Source organism: Primulina tabacum, chromosome 4, assembly GCF_025594145.1.
Source record: "Primulina tabacum isolate GXHZ01 chromosome 4, ASM2559414v2, whole genome shotgun sequence".
Classification (NCBI taxonomy): domain Eukaryota; kingdom Viridiplantae; phylum Streptophyta; class Magnoliopsida; order Lamiales; family Gesneriaceae; genus Primulina; species Primulina tabacum.
The window spans coordinates 6,013,061-6,035,429 of NC_134553.1; the positions used below are offsets into that span (position 1 = coordinate 6,013,061).

Below are 22,369 nucleotides of genomic sequence, written 5' to 3' on the forward strand. Positions count from 1 at the left end.
ATGACCTTACCTTCCACACAGATTTCACATCACTTAATTGTTCCTACGAGGACCATCCCTTGTACTCATCTCCAGCTTGAGCTCTATTCAAAAGAATTGATAGCTGAGCTCAGTTTCTTTTGAAGATTGATACAAACTCACTCACATGTTCGAATCCACACATGTTACTTACTTCTTGAATGTTGTTTAGAATTTAATGTGTTACATTTTCAATAAGTGGTACACAATCTTTTGGCAGCAAAAATCCCGAACATTCCTCACTTAACTGTTGATATATGTCAGCTTCTTTGCTGCTTCAAAACTAAGCTTTAACTATTTGACTAACCAGTAACTCATCTTCACCACTTTAATTCCAAAATCAATCAGAATCTAACTAGTCACTTGGGAAACAAACCTTTTCATCATCAAACATAACGTTCACCAACAACAAAAGGTAAAGATCCCAGGTAGTTGTACTCTTTCATAGCAAGATCTCGGTAATATAAAAGAACTCATAACTACATGCCAGAAATAGATTCAAAATTTTCAAAGAACGCCCGATAGATATATAAAAACAACTTTAGAGTTCCCTGCAAAGTTAACTGTCAAAAATTTTCCCATTAAAAAATTTGTAGCATCAGATATTTGATCGCTGTGTAGAATGCCACCATGAACACTCTCACTCATCCCCTGATGAAAATCTTTAGATCATCTCTCCGAAACCTACTACATATCCTAAAAAAGGGACCAAAAAAATAGGCTAATTAGCCAATTAGGACAGGTTAAGTCTTCATGGTATAGATTATTTGCCAAGTATTGCACAATTCATCACCTAGCAACCTTGAAACAACACAAAAGTGACAAGGCGAGCACAAATTAACCAAATTATAACCAATAAATAGCGACAACTCTTTTCATTCGATGCCACCAATTTGCAAACTATAATCAAATCAGCAATTCTTCCGTTCAAAATTCCCATTAAAAATATCCCATTCACCAACAAAATTCGATATAAATAAAACCGGAGTGTTCCATGTTTCCATTATCTCATGATCACAAAGGAATTCAAAACATATTCAAAAAAAGAAAAAGAAAAAAGAAAAAAGAAAAGAAGATCCGATGACAATCAAAGTTAAGATCGAATTAAACGTGGGACTTCAATCATCGTCGCCGCGTTTCTTGGGCTTGCGGTAATTCTCTTCAATATGCTTTGCGATTACAACGCCAGTGTTGAGAAGCCCCTGAATATTGGGGACTTTGTAATTCTGAGCTAAATAGACACCGAACGCTGTGCCAGCCATGAATGCGAAGCTGCTCCTTATAATGCTCATTTGTGATTCGATGCGGAAAATTTCCGAGCTTCGGATTATTTCGTCTAGGGTTTAGCTGCCGGTGATATATACTGCAAAGATTGCCCCTTCCCCAAGAGAAACTCTTGGACATGAAGAAATGCAGGAACTTACACATCTTTACATTCAAAAATCAAAATACGTTTTTTTAAGCAAAATACAAATGATTTTTATTTATTGTACGGATGTTTGTGAAAAACAATATCTTTTTTTTTATATTTTTCTTTTTGAAAAATCTTTCTTTTAAACTAGTGATTTATGACATATATGATGTGTTTATATCATTTTTTTAATAATTAATTTGATCTATATTCAAATAAAACAATATAAAAAGTTAATAAAATATCATTATACAATTTTAGATGATTACTTATTACGATTTTAATTGATTATATTTAAAAAGAATCGTACCAAAATTGTGAAAATAAATGAGAAAAAAGCAAATGTATAGAACTTTTCAACGAGACGAATAAATAATTTTCAAATGATGAACTAAAATAAGCTAAAAGAAAAAAATTTAAAGTAAATCATGACAGCAAATTTTTTTTTTTTTACAGTAAAACTTGTAATTTTATTCAAATAATGTCAAGGTCCAAGATTACAAGATTTACTAACCAAAGAGGAAAAGTTCATGGCATCCACACAAACAAGAATGACAAAGAAATAGCAAAAGAAGCTAATGAATGTGCTACTTTATTCGCCGAGCGCATCACATGGTTCAACGTTAAGGAAGTATGATCACTCATAAGTCGTCTGATATCAGTTGCAAAAGTTCCAATATAGCTAAAGTCATCTTCTGGATGTGTGACTGCTTGCACAGCCAAAAGAGAATCCGAGCAATTTTGATGAAGTTGAAGACGATGATCTTGCACCAATGATCCAGCACCAATGACACCAAGCTTTTTATGTATCTTTGCCCACACTTAATAAGATATATGTTTACAAGATAGTTTTCTATCTAAATATTATTTTATTAATTTTTTTTATTTTTATTTTAAAACACCTTAGTTTATTTCAAACTTTGTTAATCGGGCAAATAGGCCCCGGTTGATTTGGGTTGTTGGATACAGGCCAATATGGAGATTCCTTTGTATCTTGTGGGCTTGATTTCTTTCTGTTGTTTTTAGTAAGATCTTGGGCTTGATTTGTAACCCTAAATATACTTAAGTTCCACAAAAATTTATATTTCAAGCTTCAAGCGTAAAATTACATGGTCTAAATTCTAATTGTAATATTTTTTTTAAAAAAAAAACTCGATCTAATTGTACATTTTATTAAACATAATTTGGGTCGATGGCATAATTTATTAAAGCCTTCTGCTGTCTTTATAACTCCATTTGGGTCGACGGCTGAATTTATTAAAGCTTTCTCTTCAGAAAAATCATATTGTGTAGCGACCATAGTTGTCAAAAGCGCGAGGCGCAAAAAAGCGCTCAAGTGTCTTGAGGCTTCAAGCGCAAAGCGCAAATCGAAGCGCACGCTTTACGAAAAAAAGTGCAATAAACAAAATATTATCAAAAAAATCAAAATAAAATAAAAATCTGTGATAGAAAAAATATCAAATGTAATCGTCATCTTCCAAATCTACGTCACGCCGCAATAAACAAATATTATCAAAAAAATCAAAATAAAATAAAAAGTCTTTGAAAATGTGATAGATGAAATATCAAATGTCATTTTAATCGTCATCTTCTAAATCTACGTCATCAGCCTCATCACTTGATTTGTATCCATCGGTATCTTCTTCTTCTTCAGTTTCTTCATCAATGTTGATCTCTTCTTCATCCACAAGACTAGTTCGAGCTGAAGATTGCTTTTTTTTTTGTTGAAGTGGATGATGCCGCTCCTTTTGAAGTAGATGCATTTCGAGATCGAAAGTCATATGCACTTTCACCAACCCCAACCGCTTGTGCTACATCACTCCAACGCAAATCATCATCTTCAAAGACCAAATCGTTATCTTCATTCTCGTTATCACTATCATCCTACTTTCCCAACAACCATTCGTTACTATCATCTATTTCTGACAAAGAAATAGGATCAATCTTATCTCGCATGGCATATCTTCGCCTCAACGCTCTGTTGTATTTGATATATACCAAATCATTCAATCGTTGTTGAGACAACCTATTTTTTTTTTAGAATGTATCTGCCAAAAAAATAGAAAGTAAGAAGTTAGGTTCATACTCCATAATATAAAATTTAATATGTAAAAAAAACTTCTAACTTACACGTTCAAATACACTCCAATTACGTTCACAACCTGAAGAAGAGCATGTGATGTACAAAATCTTTATTGCAAATGTTTTTAATTCAGGTGTTGATGCACCATAAGAAGACCACCAATAAGCTTGAAAGTTGAAACACAAAAAAATATAAGATTAAATTTCTTATCATTCAAAGTTTGTATCTATACTATAAGTAATGTTTGAGAGATAAATTAATATTGCACTAAATATTATTTACCTGGTGATTTTGAAACTCTTTGTCTAATAGCCATGGGTAAACCAAAAAGTCCTTCTGCTTTTTTGTATTTATCCAATTGATTTGTAATCTTATCTTGTAAATCTTCATCTCGCACCAATCTAGCTATGCATTTGTACAGACCCTTCAACAAAAACTCAGGATTTAAGAAATATCCAGCCGCATGCAAAGGATGATGGAGTTGAACGTTCCATCTTTTGTCGATGATTTCAAAAATACCACGATATTTCTCTTCATTATTATTAAATGATGCAGCGATAGCTTCTTTGGCTTTGTCCATTGTCTCATAGATGTAACCCATTGGGGACCTTTTTTCACCGTCTACTAGCCGCAATACTTTCAGCAATGGGCCGCCAACTTTTAATGCAAAAACTGTAGTTTTCCAAAAAGAAGGCATCAATATCACTTCTGCAACACGTTTTCCAGCCGCCTCTCTAGAATATCGACTTTTTGCCCACTTTTCAGATGTAAACAACTTTCTTAGATTTGCTTGTTGAACTTGAAACTGCATTAAAGTCAAAAAAGCGGTTGCGAAACGAGTCTTTGCAGTTCTTACCATGTCTCTCTGTCCAGTAAACTCTCTCATCATGCTCAACAATTGTGGTCTATTGTAAATATAACCATTCACCATCAATGCCCGTTCATGCAATTTTTTTAGGTTAGGAATTTTGAATATTTCTTCAAGCATCAAATCTAAGCAATGAGCTGCACATGGAGTCCAATATAAGTGTGGAAAAATTGTTTTCCAAAAGACGACTTGAAAAAATGAAGTAAATTTACTTTAAAATCGAAAATCAGATTTTTAATTCAATTTGCAATTTAAAATATTACCGGTTTTAACATTGCAGCTTGCATTATCTGTTACAACATGAACCACATTCTGTTCTCCAATTCGATTCACAAATTTAGAGAGTAACTCATACATCTTAGCAGCAGTGTGAGAATAACTTGAAGCATCAACTGATTCAACAAATATGCTTTCTTTAGGACCATTTACCAAAAAAATTATAAGAGTTCTACTTTTTTTATCTGTCCACCCATCTGCCATGATTGTACAACCATACCTAGCATGATCTTCTTCATGTGATTTGAGAAGCAGGTTCGTATTTCCCAACTCCTTCTTCAAATACTTAACTCTTACTTCATGATATGATGGAGTTTTCATTCCCACTCCAAAAGTCCCAATAGCATCAATACATGGTTGCAAAGAATCATATTTAACAACATTAAAAGGAATTCCGGCATCATACATCCACGTAGCAAATTTCTGAACCGCATCTTCTCTTAATTTCTTCTTATTTTCATCATATTGGCCTTTATTTTTAGCACGCCTCTGTCTGACAATTTCTTCTACATCTTTCGCAAAATAAAGATCAATAGGACCTGCTTGTTTACACCTTTTACCCTGCACCGTAGGGCCAGACATTGGTCGTTTCCCTTTCATTTTAGTTTGAATATCATCATCATCCTCATCTTCTTCCAAATCAACAATATCATCTAAATGAGGAATATCATCTATTTGATTCTTCAAAACACTCTTTTTTTGCATGAACCCTTTAATTTCTTCTTTAACATGCTCCGGACACTTCGGACAAGCTTTCACATTTCTATTGCCCCCAACTAAATGTAGCTTGTGCCGATAAATCCCACCATTTGTTATTTTACCACAAAAAGAACAACACACAAAATTTGGATTTTTAGGATCCGGAAGTGTTGCATAATTCCAAGCAATGTCCTTTCGATTTGATGGAATTGTTGTGTTTGACATGTTTAAATACTGAAATATAAAAACAAATCACATATTATATTATTAAAAATAAAAAACACAATTTGTAATTTTAAACAAAAATTCCTAAAATTAGGGTTTAGTGGTAGTGTGGTACCAACTGGGTAGCAAATGAGAAGGGGGGCGGCGGCGGCGGCGGCGGAGCGGCGGCGACGACACAGCAGAGGCAGAGAAGACTCACGCAGTCACGCACAAATGCAAAGAAGTGGACTTCAGGCTTCAGCAGAACACAGTAACGTAGGGGTTTTAATATAAATGGGCTGGACTTACACTTGGAGCTGGACTTGGGCTACATTTTGACTTGGACATAATTTAAAAAACAAAATTGGGATGAAGCGTAATATTATCGCTCAGAAATTCTCATGCCAAGCGCACTGAAGCGTGCGCTTGATCCACCTGCTGCGCTTCGGATTGAGCGCAGCAAGGTCGCCTCGGCTCGCCTCGCCTCGCTTCTCGCTTAAGCGAGCGAGGCGAGCGCTTTTCACAACTATGGTAGCGACTTAACCTCGTACATTTTTCTCAAAGTATCCCAGATAACTTCTTATGTGTTTATCTCAGAGATATTTGACAGTACTTCGTCTATTATTGCCAAGTGTAGATTGACAAAAATATTATCATTCATCCGTTCCATTTTCTATCGTCCGTAATTTTCACCGATTTATCTCCAATAGCCACCAAGCAATTATCCTTTTTTAAAACTGTTTGTAGTTTTATTTTTCACAATATAAAATTGCTTCAATTGAACTTTGTTATATTGTATTGCCCACCATTATATCTACAACAATTTTAGTAGACTGGAAAAAATAATCATGCCTCAAGTAAAAAAAATCTCAAAAAATCTTTTTTGATATGGAAGATCATTCTAGACTGCAACCACATAGCACTACTTAGAATTTTAAGAAATTTTAAACCAAAACTCTGATATCACTTGTTGGTCTCGCGTGCGGTAATTTGAGATAATAAATATGAAAATAAAGAATAAAGTGGAAACCGAGATTTACGTGAAAAACTCCTTAAAATTATTAGGGTAAAAACAATGGTCTAGATGAAAAAAATTCAATTATAATATTTTTATGGTGTACAATCTACTCACTGTATTTTCAAAGAGAACACACTCTCTCTTAATACAGGAAAAAAACACCTCACAAATATTGTAGAATTAAGCACTTAAATGTTATAAAATGAGAGAAAACTCAAAAAATGGATATAATTAACAATGAGAGGATAAAGCTCTCTCATCACTGTTGAAACACGTTCCATTCAGAAACAAATAACATATTCGAATTCTCCGCTTCCATTCAAAGAAGTCTACCCCAACTTTAATGTATGTAATAATGCATTGTATGTGATGTCATTCTTTGCCGACATTTGTATGGTTCCTGGTTACTTAGTTTAGGCATGGGATTTGGTACCCAGAGATCTTGTTATCCCAAAATGTTTGAATCTTCTTCCTGTTACCAACTTGTCAACTAATATCCTTCACTATTAACTACATACTACATATAATAGATTTCCATATGAAAGACGGATTATTACCCAATGTTGCCATCCATGATATCTTGGTGCTTGAAATATCTCGCTTTCAGGACACGCGCTACCAGAGACTCCAGCTTGCGGAAACCCATTCTCCCCATGATTTCTGGTTTGCAAAGGGACTCCAGGTTTTCCAGTTGTTTCCTTCCATTAGCCTTCCCCCACCAAAAGTTCGAGCATTTTTTTCCATCGCAACTAGAATGAATTTTGGGATGCGGAAGCAAGACATTGCGTAAACATACATTCAATTTCCATTTTCAGAAAAAAAAAGAATGTCTTTAATTTAAATAACAATAAATTAAAATGAGAGGATGTGGAAAGTAAATTTTTTTAGATCTAAATATTTATAACAAAGGGAGATGGAAAATATTTTTCTAGGATCAAGAGAATAATAAATAATATTTTTATATGTTTTATTATTATAACATATTTCATATGAAAATTTATGTATCGTCATAATCTTCATAAATAACTATCATTTTGGCACACATAAACGTGTGAGAATTTGGAAGAACACGTAGTGAGATTAAATTATTTTATCTATACACATTAAACAATTTATGTTTGGTGTTTAACAAATAAAAAATGAGATAGTAACGTTTTAATTTAGTAATTTTTTGAGTAGGTATTTTGTGAGACAGTCTCACGAATCTTTATCTGTGAGATTGACCAACCCTACCGATATTCACAATAAAAGTAATACCATTAGCATAAAAAATAATATTTTTTCATGAATGACCAAATAAAAGATCTGTATCACAAAATACGACCCGTGAGACCGTCTCACACAAATTTTTGCCAATTTTTTATATCATTGTATCGTATATATCTATCTTTTCTTGGCTAGTTGATTGTTGATTTCTAAACTAAGAGCCCGTTTGGTATAAGAAGCTACAATTAAATTTTTTTTTTTTTTTAAAAAAGAGCTTTTTTAATTTTTAACTTGTTTGGGTGGGATTCTAGTGCTTAAAAAAACACTTATTTAAGTTGAAATTAGAGCTTTTTTAAAAGCCCTATTTTAGAGCTTTTTTCACTAGCTTTTTTAATAACCTTAAAAAAAACATCCACCAATAGCCTCCTCTCAATCTTTTCTCCATTCTTCTACAAGGTACAATTTTTTTTTCCGTCGAGGTTTTTGTTCGTTCATTTTTTTCTGCTTTCTTTTTGCTGCAGAATCTACACTCCCTATTCACTTACGTCTGTATTACGTATTGTGAATTAGATAATTATGTTACAATTCGGTCAATGATCCGATAAATCCAGGAAGTCAGGAAGGGGAAAGTATTTGCTTATTCCATTTTTTTGCAACTACGTATATAATATTCATCAATTCTTGTGTATTACGTATATAATATTATATTAATTAAAATATGTTATATACCATAATATTACTGTAATATTATTTAATCCTTGTTTGTATTACTTTTTCATTTATGATATTGTGAATTAGATAATCTATTGTTTTTTAATGTTTTATTTTTTGAATATAAAATGTATTCGAAAGTTAGCTCCTAAACGAGGATTATCAAAGCCAAGTCAATTACCTAGATATACGATTGAGACTGTTGAACCTGGATTTGTTGCTGATGGGAATAATAAGGCGGATTGGACTGATCAGAATACCGAAATATTTTTAAAAATTTGTGAGGAAGAAATTGAATCCGGCAATAAGCCTACCAAACATTTAAACAAAATGGGGTACACAAATTTAGTTTCAAAATTTCATGAGAGAACGGGACTTTCTTTGAATCAAAAACAATTCAAAAATAAATGGGATTCTATGAGAAAATATTTTGCACTGTGGGCACAACTTATTGGAAATAATGAGACTGGCCTTGGTTGGGATCATAACAAGATGACCGCGCAAGCTGATAATAGTTGGTGGGAGGATAAGATTAATGTACATAATTTATATACTACATTTTAAATTTTTAATCAATTATTTTTATTTATTTTTTGTTACGTTGCAAATTACAGGAAAATCCCGAGTATGCAAAGTTTAGATTGAGGGGACCCAAGAATTTAGATTTATTGGAAAATATATTTAAAGGTTCCATAGCAACTGGCTATGCTGCAATAGCACCATCAGAGGATCAACCAATTCATAATAATTTCAACGATGATACAAATTATTGGGATGTTCAGTTAGATGAAGAGGTTCAAAGTGATGTTTATATTAATGTTGAAAGCCAAGAATTTATGGAAAACTCAACAATGGGAGCTGACAACTCTATGCAGCAAAGGAAGAGAAAAAGAAGGGAGAGTGAGGAAAAAAGAGGTCACATTGCCACTAGGTTAGCCGATCAACTTGATCGTGTCCTTCAAGAATTTGAGGCTCAAAAGTCTATACACGAAACACCAAAAGATGATCCATGTAGCATTGAAAATTGTCTGGAGGTTCTTCGTAGTTTGCCTGGTATGGTGGTTGGCAGTGAGCAATTCTTCATAGTTACTAGAGTTTTGGGTAAAAAGCATAATAGGCAAACATTATCGGATTGAAGGACTCGAAACTCCAGCTTGGTTGGGCAAAGACATTCACTAAAGATGATTTGAAGCGTTATTAACATGAGTTATGTTTTTAGGAAAAATACTTGAATAATGCACTTGTTTTTTTTTATTGATTGATGAGTCAACTTTACTAAGTAGTATGTTTAAATTTTTAATACAATAATCTAAAACTTTCAATGTTTATTGTTTTTTTATATATTTATCTTTATTCATATATTTTCACAGGATGTCTGCGAGTTCAGGCTCCACTATATCAGATAACTCTGATGCATCAAGTGATTCAGACATTTCCGTTGATTCTATTAGAAATACACATGTCTCTAAGAAAAGAATAGTTTTGTTATCCTTGTGTGGTGTTACGAATTATGTTTTGAAATATATTGTTAAAGAAAAATGTAGGACATCGTGGTTATCAGGGTCTCAATGGGTGGCAGAGATATTGAATGGTAATGAGACACGATGCTTTGAAATGTTTAGAATGAGGAAACCTGTTTTTTATAAACTATGTGACGATCTACTCCAAAAATATAGCTTCCAGCCAACAAAAGGAGTTGATATCTATGAAAAGGTGGGGTTATTTTTGTACATGATGGGTCAACCTGCTTCAGTTAGAAATGTTCAAGAGCGTTTTCAACACTCGGGGGAAACTGTTTCAAGACAGTTTCACAGCGTTTTAGAGTACATATGGAAGTTCTTGAGAGATATCATCAAACCTATCGATCTTAATTTTACAGATGTCCCTGAATATATTAAGAATGACAAAAGATATTGGCCTTATTTTAAAGATTGTATAGGGGCTATTGATGGCACACATATATGCATTCGTGTTCCGCCTAGCAAGCAAATAGATTTCATTGGAAGAAAAGGGTATACTTCAACAAATGTTATGGCTGTATGCGACTTCGACATGTGCTTTACTTTTGTATGGGCTGGTTGGGAAGGTTGCTCATGATTCTAAAATTTTTAAAGAGGCTATGCGCATAGAGAGATTGCATTTTCTACTCCCACCTGAAGGTTTGATATTAATATATCTTATATGTTTTTTTAAATAATTGTTAGATAAATATTTACACTTTAACTCTTATTTTTTGCAGGTAAATATTATTTAGTTGATGCAGGTTATCCTACTTTCAAAGGCTTTATGGGACCGTATAAAGATACTAGATACCATTTACCTCAATTTCGATTGGCTCCAAAGTTCAGATCAAAAAATGAAGTATTTAATTATCATCATTCCAGTTTAAAGACGGTTATTGAAAGAACATTTGGAGTGTGCAAAGCACGATGGAAGGTATTACAAAATATGCCCAAATTTTGTCTAGATACTCAATTTAAAATTATAGTGGCATGTTTTGCTTTACACAATTTCATAAGGCGATACGATGCGGCTGGAGATATTCTTGAACAACTCGAAAATATTGATGATTTACAAGAAATCGAGCAAGATGGTGAAAATGTTTATGTCCATGACAGTGGTACGAGATGACAAGAGCCAACACAAGAAAATATTACGGAAATGAAAGAATTGAGAGATGACATAAGAAATTCACTGTCAATACAAGGTCGACATTGAACTATTAGTTTTTATTTAAATAAATTAAAGTAGAATGTAAACATTAACCATTGTTATTAACAATTATTTTTATAGTTTTTAAGATTTCAATATTTTATTGTTTTGGTATGGATTTAATTATTTATATTTATACATCACACTTGTTTAGAAATCCGTTATAAAATATATATATAAATTAATGAGTTAAAAAAGCACTTTAATGATATGTATCCAAACACATTTATTAATTTAAAAAGTGCTTTGTATCTGTTCATCCAAACACAATATTAACACAACTTTTACTTAAAAAAACACTTTTAAAAGCCAACTTAAAAAAGCACTCTTTTAATCAAAAAACTGTTGATACCAAACGGGCTCTAAGGTTGTGACATAGACGATGGTAGAAAAAAAATAGTTTTTTTCTTTAAAAAAATTAAAACGAAATTTATCATTTTTTAAAATTGGGAAAAAAATTGGTTTTATATATAGAAAAAATTAAAATAAATTTATAATATGATTATTCATTTAGAATATATTTATTCAAAAAACATTCTATATTTTCTCCTTAAAAATAGGAGTAAAAGATTTCTAAAAAATTCGGTTTAAATAAGATTTTATCAAATTAATTGAAATTTATTTAATCGCTCTGCTTTAGTTAATAGGATAATTCAACTTTAATTAAATAGTAAGATTTATCCAACGCATAATATTAATGACTAAAACAATATGTTCACTGTATAAAATATGAAAATTATTGATTAATTAATTATTATTATTTGAATCAGATTTATAAATTATTTTAACTCCTTTGATTAGTAATGTTTTTATGTTATTATGAGTATTAAGTTATAAAAATAATTTTATATAGTATTATTTATATTTATGAATATTGAACAAACAGGCATAAGAAGAAAACTTGTTCCAATAATTCATTCCCTCACTTTGAATCTAAACATGTATTTTTCGTAAATTAAAGGATCACATTCGATCAAAGTGGAAAAGGATAAAAAGGAAACAATTAAATTACCCCTATTTTCCATTTTAAATTTTTGTGATTTTCCACATATCTTTTGGAGGAAACAAAGTTGGATAATGATTAAAGATTTGGGTACCCAATATTATTTTATGTATATGGTGTATAAATGATCAGCAATCTTCGAAAACCAAGTTGAATACCAAGCCCATCATTCAAGAATCTTCCAAAGACTTCTCATCGGTTCCCATTATCATTTCTTGAATCAATCGTCTTTCTCGTACAAAAGGTTCGTGTTTTCTTTTTTCTAATATTCATCTATCATCTTTTTCAAAGTCCAACCTTTTTTTTTGGCTGTAATTTCATTAAATTCTTGGGGGTTTTTTGTGTGTGAAAAAGGTGAATTATAACTCCAATTGCTTAAATTTTTATGAGATAGACGTGGGTTTAATTTTTTGATACCCTGAGTCGGTGAAGGGGTTTCTTTTGAGTTCTTGACCCGTGATTGTATTTGTTAATTATCTTATGATACACGTTTCCGATGTTCCCCATGAATTGAGTTTGACTTTTTCGAGGGTACGAAGTTTCGTTGATTTTCTTTGATTAGTTGATTTTTATGAGTTAAAGTTTTGATTTTTGAGCAGTGATATTGAGGTGTAATGGCGAAGAATTCATTCAAGCAAGAACATGATCTCGGTTTGTACTGCCGTTTGTGAAATATGTTTTTATCACAATTAAAGTTTCGTTTCTTTTCTTGTTGGTTATTTTTCTTCGAAGTTCTGACAGGTTTCACTTTGTATTTGTTCAGAGAAAAGGCGTGCCGAGGCTGCTAGGATTAGAGAGAAATACCCCGACAGGATTCCTGTGAGAATTCAGCAATTTTTCTGTATTGCTGCCGTTTGTAATTTTGGTGTTTTCTTCTGATAATTATGTGGCTGACGATATAATTTTGTACTTAATGTTTGTGATTTTTTTCAGAATCACTTGCTTTGCAATCTTGTTTGACAAATTTCTTGGACCGTATCAATATTTGTATCTTATTACCAACGAGTTCTGCGCCTTAAGAGAGCTATTTATGTATGAGTTTTGTGAGCATAAACAAAAGGAAAACAACTGTTTTCATTTCACATTATGTAAATTAAATTTATATTGATAAAAAAATAAGACATACACAACACACGACGGGCATGCTTCCTTACAACATTCTTGAATATTTAAGAGTTGCTCCTATCTCATATTTTCGTTTGTCTATGTAATACCTTTACTGAGATATGTAAGAAGTCTCGTTTCCTGCAATTGATGCCATCTGTGATATCTTACTGTTTGTGTTGTGACAGCTATTAGTGCCTCAACTTTCTTTTATTTTTTAATTTTTCCCCTCTGTCAATGTTAAACTGAATATGGAAATCTTGTTACTTTGCATTTATGAAGTTGAAGATTACAGCCTGAAATCTCATGTGAAGTCAGTTAAGAGTAAATTAATTTTCTTGTGTTCTTGTGATGTAGGTGATTGTTGAGAAAGCAGAGAGGAGTGATATCCCCAACATTGACAAGAAAAAGTAAGCATTGCCTCCAAAGTTTGTGATTTCCACTTAATTTGACTCCGTTATAATATATATTGTTAGCTTAAATTATCTTATTGATAATCTCTTACATAAAGTTATAGTGAGATGGGATTATATTTATCTGGAGATGCTCAAAATTGATACTACTGAAGGGTAAATGTTTGTTTTTGAAAAAAGAATTGAAGTAAAAGGTAAAAGAGGTAGGTACAGTGGGACTGAATTTGAAATTCCAATTATGTGCTATTGCTTAAAGATTTATGCACCACAAAAGTTGTTGACCTGTTTCTATCGAAGGGTGTTTCTGGGCCTAGTATCTCCTTGAGCTCGTCCATTTAGAGACGTGATAGTTTTACTTGCTTTGTTGATTTGTAAATATGATATCACATAAAGTTTAAAACTGCGAAGTTATTTAAGTTGACTGCTATTTGGGGGTTATAACTTCTTGTTCGACTTTAACACTATTCTGGTTACTCAATGTAATGTGACATTATTTGAGTTATCGAATATTTCTCATGAAAATGTCGGCTGTATCATGACTGTCGTTACCTGCTCCAGTTGAAAATAACCAAGTGTCTTTTCTGATGTTGTCTTATAAACTATCATATCTGAATGTTTTGTCAACGTTATGCATCTTTTGTCATCTGTGACTGCTGACAGTTCGTTGATCAAATTTAGCCCAATATGATGTACAAAAATTGTCTTAAATTTGATTTTTTTTAATCTAAAACAAAGGCAATTGTTGTTTCATCAATGTGATCATAAACAAATTCCTCCATTTTGAGATCCACATGTTCGTCATTTTTAGTCAGACCACGTGCAGACGTCTTAGCTGAGATTTTGAGAAGTTTTGACGCATAAAGCGAAGGAAATGGGTTTTATTTATATACTTGGGAACATGGTAGTAGTTTCAAATTGTGTTATCGTCAGTTCAATATTATGTTGCACCGGTTGTCTTTATGACAGATGTGTGTGCTTACCAGTTTTGAAAGTGAAACCTACATTTAATGTTTGCTAGGGCTTTTGTCTACTCACAACTCAAAGGTTTTTGGAAGAGTTATTTATCATTGTTCTTATAATTAAAGAGAAGCTATTTATCATTGTTGCTAGCTAATTTTAAAATGTGTTTCAGAATGAATTTGGAAGTTGATGTATATTATGAAGTAACGTTGATTAACGGTTGAAATCGTGTTTGAATGGTTGGTTTCAAATGTGAAATATATTCTAATAACATTGTTATAAATATTTAAATAGTTCGATTTTTTTTGAATTGGAGCGAGTGTTGCATTTCTACTCAAAAGGCCAACAAAGAAATCCGAACTTGTTTCTTTCGGAGACGAATGACTAATCATCACAATATCATTCATTAAGTACCAGTATAAGCGCCTTTTTCTTATTTACTTCCAGAATTTGTGTGTTTTTCTATTTCTTTTTCCTTTTGTTCGTGATTTGAGGTAGGACCATCTAGTTCCTTTAAGCCAAGAATTTGGATGGTTGAAGGAATGATACCCGCTCATTGTCGACCGCCTTACCGATATTTTACCATATGTGCACAAAGTTGTAAACTGTGTCATCATATTCTAAACGATTACAGGTATCTCGTGCCAGCTGACCTGACTGTCGGGCAGTTTGTCTATGTTATACGCAAAAGGATCAAACTGAGTGCAGAAAAAGCAATTTTCATCTTCGTGGACAATGTCCTACCCCCTACAGGTAACCATTTAGTCGACATCTTACCGTATAATGATAACAACACTGTTATGTTTTATAAGTTTCTTGCTATCTTCATTGTTCAGGTGCTATAATGTCAGGAGTATATGACGAAAAGAAGGATGAAGATGGTTTCCTCTACGTTACATACAGCGGAGAGAACACGTTTGGGAACCATTTTCTGCCATAACTTCCCTACACGATTCAGGCTTTGATCTCTTAGACAAGGCTTGCTCTATTTCAATATGCTGATAATTCTCTTTGATGTGCTTACCTGATGTATAGCATTAATATGTGTATAGTTTCCTTTTCTTGAAGACGGTTGATCGACGCAACTATTTCCTGGTTCCGAATCAGGAACAATTTAATAAGCATTATTGTTCATGCTTGTGTTGTTGATTTCCTACTCTGTTTTTTGTTTCTTTTACTTAAACACATACCTGTCATATTATATTGTGTTCAAAATCATAGATCAGTTGTACAAAATAATTTTACAAGATGAGATTAGATGCGTCACGTGTTTATGTTTATCTCTTCTTTAGCTCTTCGAAGTCAAAATTTTTTTTTAAAAAAAATATTTTGGAAGTTATCAGGGAAAAAATCATTTGTTATAACATAGATCGAAAAGGAAATATTTATTCTAGATTGATATATTATTAGAGAGCACATATTTATTCTAAACTACTTATTTACGTTATCTTCATCCAACATGATGCTTCACCTCGGCTTTTGTTTAGGATTTAGTAACTTTTTGTCTTATATTTCATAATTTTCAATTTAGAGTAGGTCTAATGTGACTGATTTATATCTATGAAATGAGTCGATTCGATCCATACCGAAAGTGAAAAATAATATTTTTGATATAAAAAATAAATTTTTATCAGTTGGGTCAAATCTCTTGTGAGAATGATTTAATCGATTCATACCTAAAGTAAAAAGTAAATAAAAAATAATATTTTTTATGAGTTGTGTTGGATGAGAGATAAACAAGTTTCATAAAATTAATAAGTGAGACAGTTTTATATGATTTTTTTATTTGCGTTCCTAACTCTTTTCCACGTTAAAAATAAATATCGATCGATACGTCAAAATTGAACACTTAGTGCGTTTGGTTGGAGAAACCAACATACTAATTTGGTTTTTTTTTAAAAAAATTAGTTTTCTTTAAAAAGTATATATTTTTTGTTACAAAAGCTGTCTTAAAAAAAGTATTTATTTAAGTGCTTTTTCAGAAGTCATAATTTTGGTCTTTTGGACTTTTAATTCTACAAATATTTAAAAACATAAACACTTTTAACAATTTATCTAAAAATCAAAATCACTTCTGTTTTTTTTAGTAAAATCATTTTTAAAAGCTGAACTTATGTAAATGCCTTTTCAAGTTATAATTTTTGTATCCAAACTCACTCTAAGTCAATTTCTTCAAATATGTTAGAAAAATAATTTAAATAAAGATAAAAATGAGCATGAAATTATTCGTCATTATGATTTACCAAGAATTGTCTCCTCTATATTATCCCTAAATTCATAATTAATTTGATATCCCAAATTCACACACACACACATATCGATCCTACAATTCACATCAGAGCCAAGATAATGAGTTTAATTATCACTGACAGTAAAGAGTGCAATTATTGAAAGTGAGATTATTGAGTACAATAATGATATCTGCTGGGTAGAGCAATCGAAACATAATGTTTGAGCCCATGTAATGTTTAAAAAGATTTGAGTTGTATCGTTATCACAAACTATAAATTTTGATAAATTGGTAAACGTTCAGTTCACGGTATCTTGTGTGTGAACAATTTTTCAAAATTTAAAATATCTGATTCATAGTAAAAAAATTATACAAAATACATATCTAAATGAAAATAAACATCAAATTTTTTGAAAAATATGATCAAGTACTCAAAAAATCATTTAAAAATAAAATTATTTTCAATTTTTTTTCAATTGTTGGGAAAAAAACAAGCAATCCAAATGTATTTGTACGCCAGATTTTGATTGTTGGATCACCAAGCTCTAGTAATGATCATACGTGAATATAGAAACTTACACTGTCCCTTCTATGCCAAACCATGATAGGACTACTCAAAACAACAAAACAAAAGAATGAGAAATCCACGGGAACCTCACTCGACATCAGACTTGGATCGAGTTGAGTGCGAGACCTAACCGCGCCCCCCTTCGCCTGAAAAAAATTTGAGATTTCGTATATAATTTTTTTAGAGAAAAAAATACATCTTTTCCTTCATTGTTTCACATCTAATTTGTTGAGTCTAGTCTAGGAATCGACACATTTCTTGGATATAATGTGCACCCAAAAGGGCTGCAATTTTACCGTAGCAATCGCACATGGAATATGCACCAGGGAAGGAGGGGGCCGACTGGGGGCCGCAGTAGGCCCTTGTGTCGTGGCCTGGTGGTGCATATAGCGGTTCAGTCATACTGCACTGTTTGTCGCATTAAGGGTCTCTATCTCCCATTCTCCTTTGTCTCCATTTTCTTTCAAGCCCACCCTCTTTTAATGCGCAATGCAAGTTCCACATGAGAGTGCTCATTATTGCAATAATAGCCACCACATGCCTCATTGAGGCTTACAACAAGTTATCGTTTAATTATTTGCACCACAAGCTTTTGGTTCTCATATCCAAATCTTGTATAATATCATGTCCAAAGTTTTATACTTGCGAAGTTCACATCTAATAGTATAACAAAATTATTCGTCATTATCTCTATTTATAATGTTAAGATTGAAACTTGAACATATCTCTATCTCAAAAGTTAGTTCAAGAAGGGAGTATTATCCAATTCAATATATGTTGTTTCAAGGATTTTATCCTACCGATGTGAGCGTGAAGTTTACAAGACAACATGTGACTTAACTATGTGCAGTCCAACACATAACGGTGAAACCTGACTAATTGTCACACATCGGTTAGATAAAATATCTGAGTATCACATATTTGGACTTGGACTTGTTGGATTGCTCTATTGGGCTCCAATCTTGTATATTTCACGCTCTAAATGTTTATTTTTAGGCGTGAGATAATGTGTTACTTGTCCCACATCGGTTGGATAAAATCATTTGTAGTATATATGGACTTGGACAATCCTATCGACTTGAACTAGCTTTTGGGATTGAGTTAGGTCAAACAACTAATCTTAACATGACAAAAACTTGTATGAGACGGTCTCACATGTCATATTTTATGAGACAGATCTGTTATTTGGGTCATCCATGAAAAAATATTACTTTTTGTGATAAGAGTATTATTTTTTATTGGGAATATCGGTAGGATTGACCCGTCTCACATATAAAGATTCGTGAGATCGTCAAGAGACGTACTAAACATATACCTTTGTGTTTTGATCAATTTTTATTTTTTTAATTTCTTTTACAAGGACAAGACGTGCATGTGTTTAGGCGAGAAACCCTAAGACTCTAGAGGAGAAAATGGCAATTTGTGACAAACATTCCATTCCACTTAAAGATCCAGGCACCATGAATGCTCGATCATCAAATGTCTATATGCATCATCTCCAGGAAATTGTAGACCCCCCCCGGCCCGCCTTGTGCTCCCGGCTGATACATTGTCCTCGAACACCATTTGAAACTCTAATAATTGAAACGTTGACGTAGATATAGTTTAAAAATGAGCACCCGATAATATCAAAATGAAGTTCAAGATAAAATAATGAAAATGGATTATGTGGCCTATGCTAGACCCAATAATCTAACCTAAAAAAGAATGTAACCGAGGTTATCTAAAACATTTGCTAACGGAAGTCAACAGGAAACAAGCATACGATGTAAAGTTTGAAAATCTAAGCACCTTCACTTACCGTATAAAAGGAAGAAAACAGAAGGTTTTACTTGTTTTAGCTGTGTGGAGAAGTTGTGCATACAATTTGATTAGTCTTTCACACTGCATTTACAGCATTTACAGTGTAAAAAAAGAAAGATTTTACACAAATCTACAGGCTCTATGTCGCTGCATGGCATGTAATATAAAAGCTTTTCTTTTCTTCTCAAAGAGATCAAATCTAGTTCAAAAATTTACCCCACGACCATTGATTTGTTAGGGGCAACAAGCTCAAGTATTAACTCATATCCTTATATCTTGAAATGCTAATCTTTTATCAACATATGGACGTTGGAATATAAGTTATAAAAAATACAGATAACAGAGAATACATGAAAGATTTTGGAATGCTTAAACTATAAATGTATCCATCATTGAATTAATGATAAGGGAACAACATTGTAGGCTGTTGCATTCAAAGTTCAGGACCAATAAGGCTTGTTCCGCGGGCATACCAACAAAGGGTTTGTCGACAGCTTCATTAACTTTTCAAAAAAGTGATAAATTAGACTAAACACTATTGTACATGGTTAGGTACAAGAGAAACAGACATATGATCTTGTGTAAAAAAACTAGCAAGATCAGACAGGTGTACTGTGTTGTTCCTACGCTTACGAAACAGATGAGAAAAAAATATCCAAATCGTTCGTATGCCACATTGTTTAAGATTTTGTTTAGGAAATATTATTAAATGATGATTGAATCGGTATTTGTACAGATGAGAATGAGAGTGGAATATTTTAGATTTTGAAATAAGAAATACTTGATAATAAATTTCGGGAATTGATGAAAACTGATTTAATGTGAGGATTATTTTGGGAAGCGTAGAAATTGATAAAAGTGTATTATGGAAAAAAGAGTGAAAAGTAGTTGATGATATTTGATTTTTTAACATATAAATCACAGTAACAAAACTTGCAATAATAGATGAACCATAGGGATATGAATGGACTTCTGCTTAAACACATGGATGGTCTTATATTTATTATATAATTTTATAATGTCATGATTAACACATGCACAAATTTATTCAGTCACGAAGGGTCTGTATCTGTTTCTTGATTTTTTATAAGCAAGCAATTGCATACTGTGAACCTACGTCGACCATATAACGATTCTCTCCCTTTAGGTCCACACTTGATTAAAGGGTAAAAGAGGCGACATGGGAGGCCACCAATATCTTCAAATATTATTTCCCTAGATTCTGCATGTTCTCTTAAAACAAAGTTTCATCTCCTGCCAAAACCCTGCATTTAATGCTTCATCTAATTCTTCTCAGTGTATATGTAGGTCGTATGACTCGTATCAGATTCTAAACTCAGTGTTATTCTTGGTTTCTCCCTGATCATACTGTTTACTTTCATATAACTCTAAATCATGCCTTCGCTAGTTTATCTAGTTATATATCTTTGTTTGCATGCATGCGCTGCGAGGCCACTTGTGGTTTTGGATTCCGTCTCACCAGTTCATGAGGTATCGAGAAAGGATTTATTTTTTGTATGTTGAAATAATGTGAAAAAGTTGTTAGACTAACCACATGATTTGGTTCAGGGTTTAAACGGAATAGAACCCGAGGCATTTGTTGCACGAGGAAACGTCATCGCTGAATATGGTGGGAAGATCTCCGATGGCACAACGGCTATCCAGTTAGAAAATCAGAGAACTTCTGCAGTACTTGAAGGAACAGAAGGCACGGCAGGTTTGTAGAAAAGATTTTGTTTCATAGATTGTCTCGAATTCTTCTTCGCTCTCACATAGAATACAATGATTTACATTAGCTATTCATGTTCACCAACCTACTACAGTATTGCCTGTCCAATATCCAGTATATTTGATAGAATAAAAGTGTAAACTAGTAACATCAGTTTCACATGTTCGAGTATAGTAAAAATAGTCACCGGGTAATGCCTACTACCTAATAATAATTACTATATTGCAGTCTATTATCATTATTATTTTCCATACTGTATCAATATATTGAATTTCAGATTCACAACTGAATATTGCTGTCAACCTACAGGTAGTCCCTCGGTTAAAATTTTATGTTCAAGGAAGAATTTGCCAGAGGCGGCTGAAAGAAAGGTATTTCTTTGAAACTGTTTCATATATTTCCCTCAAAATTCATGTTGCATAATTGATTCGAAGAGTTTAGACAATTCAGAAGAGGTGATAGAAAGACGACAATCAACAATAATGATCCTTCGTACATAGAATTAAATTCCATGCATAATGGATTTCAGGATCAACAATATTGCACGTAAATCTTAATCACCATATAATACATGTGCAGGTATGGAAGAGATCTGAAAGGTCAACACTAGAATCACCACCATCCAATGGTGAGGAAACTGCAAATTCTAAGGACAACAGAATAGCGGACGATGTCGTAGTTATGGATTACGAACAACCCCATCGCAAACCACCTATTCATAACTGGAAACCCTAAACACTATCCAACATTTCTCCCCAACTACATGTTCATCATGCAAAGTTAAATTTTCCCTGCTGTGAATCCATATTTTTTTCCCTTTTCCATTTCTATGGAGTGTGGAGCGAGGGGTAAAGCGGCTCCCATCCCTTTTTGAATTAGTATGCATGTATATTACATCTTTTTTTTTTCAAGAACTGTAACACTAGAGACTTGTTGTACAAAAGAAAATAATGAATTATAACTCTTAAGATGATAATCTCCAAGTCCACGCACAATTCAGTTCTCGGGTCGTTTCAACGATTTCAATTAAATGCATACGACAAGTTGCTGCAGGTGAGAATGTCATGAATTGAGTGATGATGGTCCCCAATACATGTTGTCTGTTGTTTACATTAATGTATTGAGAATAAAGAATTATAGAAACGTATTGATTTTCTAATGCTTGTTTGGCTATAGGCATAAATTTAATATAATGGTGTATAATTGAGCAAATTTCGTTTTCAGTTTCTGCACTTTTAGTTGATTGTCCCTACTTTTGGTCCAAATGCTTAAATTCATCAGCATGGACATTTGACCTATTATTTTCTATTTTGCTTCTCTTTGTTTTTAATTCTTTATTTTCTATATAATGAT

General features: G+C 32.6%; 4 protein-coding genes across 4 annotated transcripts; 2 read left to right on the plus strand and 2 right to left on the minus strand.

The window, feature by feature from the left end:
* Positions 1 to 855: 855 nt before the first annotated feature.
* On the minus strand, positions 856 to 1,455 carry LOC142541491 (uncharacterized). Its single transcript, XM_075648021.1, has one exon. It carries the CDS (start codon positions 1,308 to 1,310, stop codon positions 1,137 to 1,139), a length of 174 nt encoding a protein of 57 aa, XP_075504136.1. The 5' UTR covers positions 1,311 to 1,455; the 3' UTR covers positions 856 to 1,136.
* Positions 1,456 to 3,006: 1,551 nt separating this feature from the next.
* LOC142541764 (uncharacterized) lies at positions 3,007 to 5,580 on the minus strand. The gene is made up of 4 exons (XM_075648229.1): positions 4,644 to 5,580; positions 3,795 to 4,517; positions 3,560 to 3,678; positions 3,007 to 3,240 (listed from the first exon to the last, which is right to left on the minus strand). Exons 1-4 carry the CDS (start codon positions 5,578 to 5,580, stop codon positions 3,007 to 3,009), a joined length of 2,013 nt encoding a protein of 670 aa, XP_075504344.1.
* A 6,675-nt stretch (positions 5,581 to 12,255) lies between these two features.
* Positions 12,256 to 15,820, plus strand: LOC142542804 (autophagy-related protein 8f). Its single transcript, XM_075649635.1, has 6 exons — positions 12,256 to 12,453; positions 12,809 to 12,860; positions 12,973 to 13,028; positions 13,671 to 13,723; positions 15,321 to 15,439; positions 15,523 to 15,820. Exons 2-6 carry the CDS (start codon positions 12,824 to 12,826, stop codon positions 15,624 to 15,626), a joined length of 369 nt encoding a protein of 122 aa, XP_075505750.1. The 5' UTR covers positions 12,256 to 12,453; positions 12,809 to 12,823; the 3' UTR covers positions 15,627 to 15,820.
* Positions 15,821 to 20,507: 4,687 nt separating this feature from the next.
* On the plus strand, positions 20,508 to 22,175 carry LOC142541492 (uncharacterized). Its single transcript, XM_075648022.1, has 4 exons — positions 20,508 to 20,778; positions 20,857 to 21,004; positions 21,326 to 21,387; positions 21,596 to 22,175. The coding sequence occupies exons 1-4, from the start codon at positions 20,683 to 20,685 to the stop codon at positions 21,749 to 21,751; spliced, it is 462 nt and encodes a 153-aa protein (XP_075504137.1). The 5' UTR covers positions 20,508 to 20,682; the 3' UTR covers positions 21,752 to 22,175.
* The last annotated feature ends 194 nt before the right edge of the window (positions 22,176 to 22,369 follow it).